Here is an 11,695-nt window from a genome sequence, read left to right on the forward strand (position 1 = left end):
TGTTTCCAGGCCTTCGTTTGAAGCTTTACAACTGAGTAGCTGGCAAACCATGTTCAGAGAGAGGGACTGTCTTTATCAAGCTTGTGGATTTAAGACTCCTGCATGTTAATTGTTTCTGTTACTTTATTCAGTCACATCTGTGAAGAGGAGGCCATCTCCAAAGGACTATGTCTATAGTAGTGCATCAATTACTTTCTTTGTCTTGTTGATCTGTAGTGTGACCTAAGCAAAGGGGAGCACAGAGTAGTCTTACAAAAGCAGAAGTCAGTGGTGCTGTTCACTTTTTTTTTTTCTGCTGCCTCGATGGACTCTGTGCATCTAAAATGCACTTCAGTTGCATTCATTTTGTAAAATTGGTCCTTTGTCCAGCTGGCTAGTACCTCTTGAGTATTTCCAATACAAATACTAGTCAAGGTAATGGATTGTTCCTACTTGTTCTTGGGATAGAGGAAAGAGCCCTGTCTATGCAAAGAGAGACTCGTGCATTTTTCAACATGGAATTGAAGGGAGACAGTGAGTAACCAGCAGGAATTAATCAGAAAGATCAGGAACTGGCCCTTTAGGACCAGATTTGATGGCTAGTGTTCTGTTACATTTTTTGGAGGCAAGAATTACTTTTCTGTATTTCAAATCAAATTATGTAGTGGCTGGGAAATAGAGGGGAGAAGCAAAAAAGGGTCATGTACCCTTCAAATAGATTACGGGCTGTGGAACCGACGACCTTGAACTTGAGGGTTTTTTGTTTTTACTAATTTCAGAAACAAAAACTTAAGTTCTTTCTTTTTCCACAAAGAGAAAGGAGAAACAACTTAGAAAGGCAAGTCTATGATGGATGGAGTCTTAAAATCCAAAATAAACTATATTTGAAAAACTCCACCTCCATAGCAAAACATCTTCCAGGTCCACAATCCTTTTGTAATCATTAATACCTCAATTTATATGTTTATTCTCTGTTTTTGTTCTGCAGACTTTTAAAGAGGATAAATACTTGAAAGATGCTATGGAGTGTAGCGACGTCATCTGGCAGAGAGGTTTACTGAGAAAAGGCTACGGGATCTGCCATGGTACTGCTGGCAATGGCTACTCCTTCTTGTCTCTCTATAACCTAACTCAGGACAAAAAGTACCTCTACCGAGCTTGCAAGGTGAGCTCTGCAGCATCCCAGCAAAATCACTCTTCCCTTTCACGTGTTTCATGTACTTCCATTTCGTGCCAGTGCAGTAGAGTAATTAGAGTGATCAGGCTAAGCTGTTGAGTGCTAGGTGTGGAGCTGTCTTGGGGGGACAAGAGCACACCATCACATGCTCCCCTTAACTCACACCTTTGACTAGATGACTTCAGCTGTGTATGTGGGCACTCGCATGTTAATACAAAGAATGGTTGAAAAAACACACAAACGCACTTTGCTGTGCTGTAAATAGAGTCGGAAAATCAGCCTGCCTGAACAACAAGAGATGAATGTTATGTGGTGCTAATTATTCCATTGAGAGACCCACTGTCAGCCTCAGCTCCTCCAGCGATACTGTTAGTAGCCTTTTGTAATTATTTGTTTTCAGACTAGTGTCTGTTTGGGGCTTTTAGAGCTCTGAATTGCAGTTATTAAATTGCTCACTTAGGTTTTTTTCATTAATATGAATTGCAGAGAAAGATGTAGTCATAATTTTTCCACTGGGAGCATCCAGGTTCTGCTATCAGCTTTCACTATGCTAGCAATTGACAAAAGAGAAGGCTTTCTCTGCCTCTGTTTCCTGGTTTTTGGTTTTGCTTTGTTTTCTACTTAATTCACCGATACTGGGTTTCATGCTGCATACATAGCTACTTAACTGAGGTCTATTTAAAGGTCGAGCAGTGGGAAATTTGATGAGTTGCTTTCAAGATGCTTTCAGATGAGCCACATGTAAAGCTATTGCATTCACCTCTACTGTAAGCCTGTCCATCATCAGCAGAGCTTTAAGAAGTGGCTGTTCCTGTCACCTTATGTTTACATGTGCATCAATCCATGAGGACACCTGTATGCATACATGCGTCCTAGAGAATGCGATAAACCCCTAATAGTGCCGTGGCAAATGTGTGACTTTGTTACGCGTGGACTCATCCTCTGCTGACGTGTGAGCCACGCTACCAAGCACGCGTTGCTTTCAGCACAACAGTTAGGCTCTCCCTGTCATCTTCCACTTTTGTACATTTCCTGGGGCTCTGTGCAGCATTAGCAATTCCTGCTCACACTGCATTTCTTGCCTGGGGGAACCTTGTAGCTCTGTACAAAGCTAAAGGAAAGCAAGCATACCCAGATCAGAGCCAAAGAAGGAGGACACTCAGTTAGATACCTGAAATTCCTTTGAGAAGGAACACGTGGCAGTGAGCCAAAGACTATTTGATGGAAGTGCCCAGCGCAGTTGGGTCTGGCAGCATATTTGTGGCCATTCTGCATTTTAGCATCTGCAGTGTTCGGTCAGGCCCCTTAAGCTCTTGCAGGGGAAATCTTGAAATGGGCAAAGGAGTTTGTTTATCTTTGGCATTCTTGAAATCCTTTCTTTCTGAGACAGAGCATGCAGGGAAACAACCATGCAGCTATATTGGTACCTAAAGGCAATGGAGGCGGCTAGATGGCTCCCCTCCCAGGGGTGTTTGCTCACACCAAAAACACAAGGCCTATAGGAAGAAGTCCCTGGTTACCTCTCAGGAGCTGACATAGTGTTAGAGAAACTAACTGAAAGGGTTTGAAAGACAGTTGCTCACGGGGGCCACTGGTTTACACTCCTCACTCTGTCTGCACAGCTTCTGTCCAGCATTATCAAATGGGCTCCCAGGAGGCTGAGCTTCTAGCTAGCCTGCCTGGGAGAATAGAGGGGTGCTGGTGGCACCCTGAGCTCCAGAGAGCATCCAAGCCCCTTATTTTTTGGAGAAAGGAGGAGAAGGGGTGGTTTGATGTGTTCTTTGGTTTTTTTTTTCCTCGTTTCAAGACACACCTTCTGAGGTCTCAAAGGCTGTTTCTTGATGGCAAGCTTGTTCAGCCTATGTGGCAAATAATGGCAGATGTCTTTGTACTAGAAGAGATTTCTTTTTCCTTGGTTTAACAAGGACATTAATGTGGTTTATTGGATCTGTAAGGTTTACTGAAGCTAAGGATTTATAAACAATGATTGTGCTTTCGCTTAGTAGCCTGGGGATGCATTTTTGTAATTTCTGTTGGAGTTCCCAGGCTGGCAATAATAATAATAATAAAGGCTATTATGCAATAAGATGTGGATGTTGAAAGAATTGATTGTAGTTTAAAACTTTTAGAAACGTGCCACAGACATGTTCTGTCCTCGCGTAAAAGAGAAGACTATATGGAGAATTAAAGTTTGGTTTGAAGAGCTATAGGGGGCCCCAAAATACTTCATTTCTCAATAACCGTGGACCACAATGTTTGTGAGTTTATTGCTGGGTTTCCTCAAGACATTCTCACATGGGGACACACACTCACGTCCCAAGTGATGAAATCCATTCCTTAAAGATAACAGAGGGAGTGGGGGAAGAGGGAAAGCTGGGAAGGGGCAAGATACCACTCTTTATCTTCCTGTTTAACGGCTTGATGGTTCCGGGAGCCCATTCACATGCCGTGTAGCTCCAACTGTAGAGCCCGAGCACCCTCTAGTGAGTATGATGAGCTGTTTTCTGTAGCAGGCTGCCAAAATCACGGGGGAAACAGGGAGAGTTCTCTTGGTTCTTTGCTCTGCAGGAATCTTGTACTTTTAGCACTGTGTTTTTGGATAAGCAGTGGTTTGCTTCCAGGCACAGAAATGCCAGGGGAACATATGGGCCCCGTCCGTGTCTGCTCTGGGGAGCCACAAAGGAGAAATGGATTGTTGCTCTTAAATTGAGCCAGATGGGGTTTGTGAGTAATGTATGTCTAGTGTGGCTACTGCAGCAGTGTTGATCAAACACAAGAAAGACACCGTTAACTTGTTTTTAAAAGGTATTCCATCCTCTGCAACAAAATACTGACGACCATAATTGTCTAACTGTATATATAACGATTTTTTGTGAGGCTTAAGGAGAGAAAATAGATAAAGCTAAGTAATGGCAGCTGGAGATTTAATACTCTAAATCAGTGCATGGAAGTGGAAGAAAACAGAAACGCAGTTAACAACTCTCAAGTCCTTAGGAGGTGGATAAATTAAGTGCCAACACAGATAGGAACAAATGTTACAGTATTAGAAAATTTCTGTCCTTAAAACTGTTCATAGCTGTTCTTGCAGCGCTCTTCATTGATGTGTAGTGTGGTTGGTTTTAAAAAAAAAAAAAAAAACAACAAAAAAAAACAGTTAAGTACAGACCACCTAATTATGTTGTTGTGGAGCTGAAACTCCTGCTGTGGAAATGCATATCCTAAAAAATAATTGCAGCCATGTCACGGTTGAAGTGAGACAAATTAATCTTGGATGGTGATTCCTGCATTGTTTCTCTGCTTACACTATTTTACATCTAATACCTATCAAAGTGCCTTCCAATGCAGATATTTAAGCTTGTGTTTATAAGTCTTCAGCTTAAAATAAATAAGCAAATATTTTATGTCTTCCACAGTTTGCTGAATGGTGTTTGGAATATGGTGCACATGGATGTCGTATTCCTGACAGACCTTATTCTCTCTTTGAAGGTAAGATGATGGTATTGCAGATGGTATTGTGTTGTATAGGTTAGAAAGGATACCTTGCAGTTTTGGTACGTGCTTGGGAGTTTGAAGATCTTTGGTAGTTCCTTTTACTATTACAAAAAGAAAACCAAAAAAATGCTAGCACCTCCCTCCTCCAAAGGATAAAAAAAAATAAAGAAAGAAAAGAAAAGCATCCCCTATCTCCCCTGTCAAGACTTTCCCTTCTGGTTGCATTTCAGCAGTTTGCAGCGTAAAGCCAGTGGCACTGTAATTCTTAAATAAAATTCTGCTGTGCTGATGCCTCTTAGCTTAAAGCAAATGAAAATCCACGCAACACTTCTGTGTTGGGGTGTTGTTCAAGAGGGACAGGATAGAGGAGCAGCCATGGGCAGGGGGTCTCAGAGCAATTGCTGGCCTGAAGGAACTGGACCGATACTAAAGCAAGAAAAAGCTATTTTATAACATGAGCCAAGATCACCCGAACAAAGAGAGAAATGCAGAGTTCTTACGGACTTTTCTGTAAGTTTAAAGGTGTTCCTAAATCCTTTCTTACAGCTTTGTATATTTTTTATTTGTAGTTTACTTTCTATGTCCTATCTCATCCTTATGCTTTAGAGAAACGGTAGCAAGGAATCATAGAACAGGTAGGATTTCAAATAGTGCTGCTACTCTGAGAGCAGGAGCATAGTGCGCCATCTATCACAAATACGTGAAAATACAGCAGACTAAGTAGGATTATTTTACAGGTAAACCAACCCAAAGTATAAATGCGAGACAGCAGTAGTTATATGCAAATACAAAAATTCCAAATACAGAGTTACTATGTTAATGTTTATGAGAAAAAAAAGTACAAAGATTCTTATTCCTAAGAGATCCCTTGTATGCATTTGTAGAAGAAAAAATCAGACACAGAGTCAGTAGTAAAAGAGCTTTGAAATTTGTTGAGCTGCAGTAATGCCAACAATAGTCAGGGTGATTTGTGCTTTAATGCTGACACAGATTTTATTTTAGTTTTTCATGTCAGTGATTTTTTTGGGAAAGATCTAGAAGCCTCAAATCTAAGACAAAAAAATCTGAATTTTGTTTGCCAGAATCATGCTTGAAATTGTTGTCCATTTCAGCACATATATGCATCCATGCACAATTCCATGGGAAGTTGCATGTGGTTCTTACAGAATTGTCATAATCATTTCTATCAGATGCCTGTATTTAAGGAAAGTTCCTTTCTTTGTACGTGTTCAACTGCTGATACAGTAGGATCTTAGTGTGATCATAAAAGTGAGCTTTTATTTGCATGCTGTCTTTCTGTAGGGTAGCTCACCCTAATAGTTTGTCACCCTGTGAGTTTTATGAGATTTTGCTGGTGTTCGTGCTGCAGATTCTGGATGCCCTCTTTATGAATAATGAACAAATGAATCAGTACATCACAGGAGTAATAAATCTTGCCTTTGTTTTCTAACCAGTGAAATGACCAGTAAGAGCTGCTGAAATTATGAGACAGTCCAAATTGGGATTTACTTTTTCTTAATTGAAGTAGCATTGAAGTTGTGCCTCTGAGAAGACAGTAGCAGAGAGAACTCTGTTATTGCCTCAATCTTTTTAAATGAAATTTGATTTCCTAGGCAAAGTACAGGTGAACATCCCTTTCTAGAGGCCCTAAGTTCACCAGTTCAAAAAAGACCTCGCAAGGTGCTAAGTTCAAACAGATGCAATTGCCTTTGTTGTCAACTATGCTATTTTCATGTCCAAGATGCACAAAAATCTCTTTCTCATTATATTTTAGGAATGGCTGGAGCTATTCACTTCCTCTCAGATATTGCAGTACCGGAGACTTCCAGGTTTCCAGCGTTTGAACTTGGTCCTCAAAGGAGGGAAAACAAAGTGGAACAGGACAGCTAAAAGATTTTTAAAAGTGAACTGATGCCAAAAGAGACAAGACTGTTTAGTGCCTCTGATACTGAACCAACTCGACCCTAGCTGACGGATGGATAAACCCCGTTTCTCACTTTCCCTGCTGCGAAGGGACCGCAAAGTCATTAGAGCATGAATGAGAGAAGCCACATTTAAGTTCTGTTAGTGACACCTTCACATGTAGGACAAGAGAAGTCAAATTTTGAACTTTCTCTCTTTTGTTGTATTTGTCTTCTCCAGGTCTTTGACATGCTCTGCATGTTTATTGGTGTTGTCTGTTGATTCGAGTCTTTTGTTGTTAGCGGAGAGCTGTTCTTTGTGTGAAGCTCTGTCCTGTACCTTCATGCATGATCCATAACAGCAATGTCGCTGACCCCTAACAGCAGTGTTGCTTTCTGCAGTGTGGCTAGCCAGAGAGCTCCACTTCACGCCAGAGAGTTCACTGTAAGACAGAGTCCAGCTTCACTGGTGAGCTGGTAACTTTAAAATGATGAAGAACACGTCTTATGTTCATAGTTTTCTGCATTTTTCTCCACGGTCCCTAGAAGCTGAGGTGGTGGAGATCAGCTTTACTTGGTGAAGTGGTGTGACGCCATCACGATTTTCAGGAGTGTGTCAGGTTGGAGAGGGCCTAAATTAATTTTCTTTTGCTGATGATGTGGGAGGGATTTTTTGTTGTTGTTGTTTCGGTTTGTTTTTTTTTTTTTTTTGAAAGCCTGAAAGAGCGGCTGCCTGCGCCTGGTTAGTGTGTTAGGCCTATAGTATAAGGAGGAGATGCTCTGCATGGCGTGAGCTTAACAAACTGCAGGCAGAGTCACCCGTACTAACCTCCCTCTGCTGCCAAGAGAAGAGCAGGACAGTGTAATTGTGCTTCTCCACTCATATACGTGGATTTGTAATAAACCTCTCTCCAGCAGCACGTAGGGTACAAGGAAAGGAGGAAGTCAGGGCTGTTTCTCATGCTGGTAACTCAGGATGGTAACTGGTTCCTGAACCAAGGAAGTGATTTGTTCTGGGCCTTTCTGTTCCTTTCCCGGCCCCATTGCATTTAGCCCATGTAATATGACAGGAGCAATAAATACCAGCTGCTTGTGGAGGCTGCAGAAGATTAATGAGCAATATGTAAGCCATTGCTAGAAGCTGTAATTGAAGTTATTTCAACTTAAAAGCAAGACAGAAAATGCCCTTTGCCCTTAGTTTTTGACTGTGCTGTTAGTGCTTTGCTTCCCCCTGCACTGTGATGGAGTTGTGAAGTAGTGGGTCCTCTCTCTGCCAGCAAGGTGGTACTCAGTTCTGCCTCCACGTGCTCGTATCAGTCTGGGAGGAGAAGTGGAGCATACTGTAAGTACACTTACAGCATGTTCATGTTTTCCAGGTAATAAGTATGTGTGCTATTTGAGAAAGGTAAGTAAGCAGAGCACTCTCTCACTTGCTCAAGCTCTGTTGTCATTCTCCCTCTGCACCCTCTCGCCTCCCCCCCCGAGATCCTCCTGTGTTGTGTCATTCCAGGTGCTTATTTTAATTGGTACTTACATCAGGTGCAGATGTGACAGGTGGCTGAGACTTTGACCTTTCAGGCCCACATACATGACACGTGCTGAGTGCCAATGCTTGCGGTCAGGCTTGGAAATGCATTGTTGCACCTACATAAAACGCTGACAGGTAGCAGTTGATGTCCTTGAACTTCATAGTATCTGTTGCCAAAGCCATTAGGATGCTAATATTTTCTGGATTTGGTTCTGCTGTTGCAGTAGCAACAGTTCCAGTGCTGGGAGAGCGTAAAAGTCATGGCGTAGCTCCTCTGCTGATTTGTCAAGCAAAACATGGAGCAGGGGAGAGATTTCTCTACCCCTCTGGCAAAGGGTAGAAGAGTTGGTGGGGGGCATTGAACCCAGCTGCATCTGTGCAGCCAAGCAGGAGGGAAAATGCTGAAAGGCAGTGGAAAGGAAGGGAGCTGCACGGCAAGCAGCTGTGGTGAAATGAACCTGAGCAGAGAGGCAGAAAGTGGTGGGATCAGTGCGGAACAGGAGGAATTGGTTACAGGAGGTAATGCACAGAGCATACCAGCAGAGGCCAGCTCAAATGAGATATTCTGCCGTGGCACGTATGCTGAGGTCTCACGCTGTATTTCTTTCTTCATCCTGTGGCTTACTGCTCCTCCTGTTATCTATTTCCTCCTATCCATGGGGGAAACTGGCCCAGGTTAGTGTCTCAGAAATCCTAACAAAAGCAGACGTGGAGGTAGAATGCTGCCGTGATCCTCTGTTCCACGTCATCCGCACTCCTGTTTCCTTCCTCTCCTCTGCAAATGCAGAACACGTGAGGTGGGTTAAGAAGGAGGGGTGCATCCCTTTGGCATGTCTGCAAGACCCTCCTGCAAATGCAGAAGCCACCAGCCATCCTGGTAGAGCCCAAGCATGTGTTTTACTGACTGCCTAGCTGGGGGGTCAGTGGGGAGGGTTTTTCACTCAGTTGTTATAAGCATTCTTGGCTTGGAATGACACTTGCAGAAGGTAATTTTGGCTAGCTGGAGCCCAAGGAGAATTAAAATTTACTGTCTGGCTTAAAAAAAATGTATATATAGGTACATGCACACTTAAAACTGCTTAATACTGAGCAGATCTTGGAGGTGCTTGAGTGCACCAGTGGATGTAATGAGCAAATCCCCAGTGCTAGCTCTTTCTGTACCACAGTCAGCCTTCAGCTGGGGTGAGGCCCAGCACTGTCTTTCTCTGCAGAATCATCCTGGAATTAAGTAAGACTGGAAATAATGTATCACATCAGGAAGCTTATGACTGTGTCTGCCTTGTCTTCCTGACGTGACTTTCCCCATAGCTCCTCCTCTCTATTTGTTACAGCTTCGTGATACACAGGTGGCCCATTTAAAAAAAAATAAATGTGTGAATGAGTGAAAAAATGCATTTCACCAAGACACTGTTTTCAGAAATCACATCAAACTAAAATGTGGAAACTGTCTTAATATTCCCTGGTTTGCTTTGTCCATGTGTAGTAGTCCATCTGGTGCAAAAAGCAGTAATGTTAAAAATGGAGATGCTCTTTAGGCAGAAAAAGAAGAAAAATGCTGATGTTTTGTTCTTTGGCTTTATTAGTAAAGATCAAGTTGTGTGGTGGTAATTTGTGTACAGTTATTTTTTGGTGTTATACACCTTCCTTTCCTCCTGCACTGTGGTGGTTGAGAGTTGTTCCCCTGTTGGGACTGCTGAGCTGCCTCCCGATTTCATAGTCCTGCAGGATAGAACGGAAATGCCAGAATACAGGCAAGTCTCTTTTTTAACCTTCACTTTTTACTACCATTGAAGGCCTCTTCACTGTCATTTCTCATGGGTGATTTTAGTCTGGATTGCTTAGTACCTGGGTGCAACATTTCTTTGCTCTCTGGTGAAATAGGTCCCGTTGAAGTTTGCAGCTACAGCTTTACTTAGGACTGCATGTTTTTAAGAACACATACATGAAATCTCTCTGTTCAGCTGACTAACATCTGCTTTCCAGCTTAAAGACAGGTTGAGGTTTTTCTCTAGCTAGGATTTAACAGAATTAAACTTCAAGTGCACTGCAGTATAACAGTATTTCTGTTTCAGAAAGCCACTTTATAGTCCTCCTTGCCATGGAGAGCAACTGCTTTTTCTTTTGTTCTCTATTTAATAGCATTATTTCTGATCTGTAGGTAGAGGCCTGATCTGTACAAATTTATTTTCCTTCCTCTTGAGGAAGTTGTAGCTAGGAATATTAGAGAAGCCCTCCACGCATGCATGTAGTAGTTCTCAACCACCAAAGTGCTGTTTTCAGACAGTATAAGAGTAAGGTAGGAGAGGACAGAGAGGTGGGAGGAAACCTTTCTGCTGTGCCTCAAGTAATAGCTACGCAGTGGTGTGCTGCCTGAGCCACATCGTGTCAGGGTGGTTTGACACAGCAGTCTGTTTCTCCTGGCAAAATTGTTCACTTTCTATCCATTTGCTTTCATTTGTTTCACGTTGATTTACAGGCGCAGGAGCCCAGCCCGCACAGCAGAGCAGCCGCAGTTTGCATGCAGGGAGCATCAGTGACCTGTGTTCAGCCACTGCGTCTCCTCCACAGCTGTAAATCCACCTGTAAGCTATTAGATGAGCTAGGGCTAGGCAGCAGGAGGTAGAAAAACACATCGATCCCTGTGACTTTCCCTGCTACACAGAGCCAAAATAACAGAGGTGCAACCAAGGGGCTGCCTCCCTGTGCAGGGGCTGAGGGCTGCTTGTGCCTGTTTCTCTGCGTTCTCTGGAGCTGTCCCTTTTACCTTGCTGCACCCAGCAGCTTGGGACAGTGGCTGCCAGTTGCACCTCTCCTCTTTAACAGCACTATTATCTACTAGTTGCTTTGGAGAAATTGCCTTGTGCTGGCTTTTCCCTTGCATGCTGTCTCTAGTAGCTTGCCTCTCATCACATACAAACTGTAGGATCCCCTAAGGCGGCTACAGCCCCAGCTATAGGGTGTCAGAGGGAAGGGCTCTCACAGCCACAGGGCTGGCAAAGATCCTGGCCAGTTCTCTTACCCATTGAATTAGCAGCGATGTGTTTTAGCTAGATAAAGCAAAACTGTTAGATAATCCACTATCTGGCAAGGTGTCTGCCAAAACACGGCTGCTTGTGTGTACGCATGTAAAACTGAGCCATCTGTTTACTTGATGTAAGCAGGGAAGAAAGAGCAATACCTTCTTTGCTCCTTTGCATACCACATAGGCTGGAGAGTTTGTTGGAAAAAATGTAGTCCCAGCTGTTTGTTTTCACAGCAGTGTAAACTGTCATAGGGCTTAAAAGAAAGAAAAGAGCAAAACACCACCCACACAACAAAAAAGCTTGTCATGTTACCGTTTCCTGACGTGATAATGAAGCAGGAACAGCTGCAAGGCAGTGGCTGGTGGGAGCCCAAACAGAAATGGCAGGGTTGGTGCCATCCTTGTCAAACCAGGTCCTATTTGCAGCACAACTGATTAGTCAGCTTGCTAATTACTGGGCCACAAGGAAGCGGCTGCGTTGTGTTGTAGGTGAAGTTTGCCTTTCTTCTATCAGCGACGAGGTGCTCGGTCACACCAGGAAGGAGGAGGTTGAGAGGAGAGACAAGAATGCATGCATGGGTACACACAAATAATCA

General features: G+C 43.1%; 1 protein-coding gene across 1 annotated transcript in view; it reads left to right on the forward strand.

Annotated features, from left to right (window-relative positions):
* LANCL2 (LanC like glutathione S-transferase 2) overlaps positions 1-9,685 on the forward strand; it is a 31,189-nt gene extending 21,504 nt beyond the window's left edge. The window contains exons 7-9 of the mRNA XM_035552484.1: positions 968-1,144; positions 4,570-4,642; positions 6,423-9,685. Coding sequence (XP_035408377.1) covers positions 968-1,144; positions 4,570-4,642; positions 6,423-6,538 — 366 coding nt within the window. The 3' untranslated portion in view covers positions 6,539-9,685. The remainder of the gene's footprint in view (positions 1-967; positions 1,145-4,569; positions 4,643-6,422) is intronic.
* Positions 9,686-11,695: the final 2,010 nt, after the last annotated feature.

This window comes from Cygnus atratus, chromosome 2 (assembly GCF_013377495.2).
Source record: "Cygnus atratus isolate AKBS03 ecotype Queensland, Australia chromosome 2, CAtr_DNAZoo_HiC_assembly, whole genome shotgun sequence".
In the NCBI taxonomy this organism is placed as follows: Eukaryota; Metazoa; Chordata; class Aves; order Anseriformes; family Anatidae; genus Cygnus; species Cygnus atratus.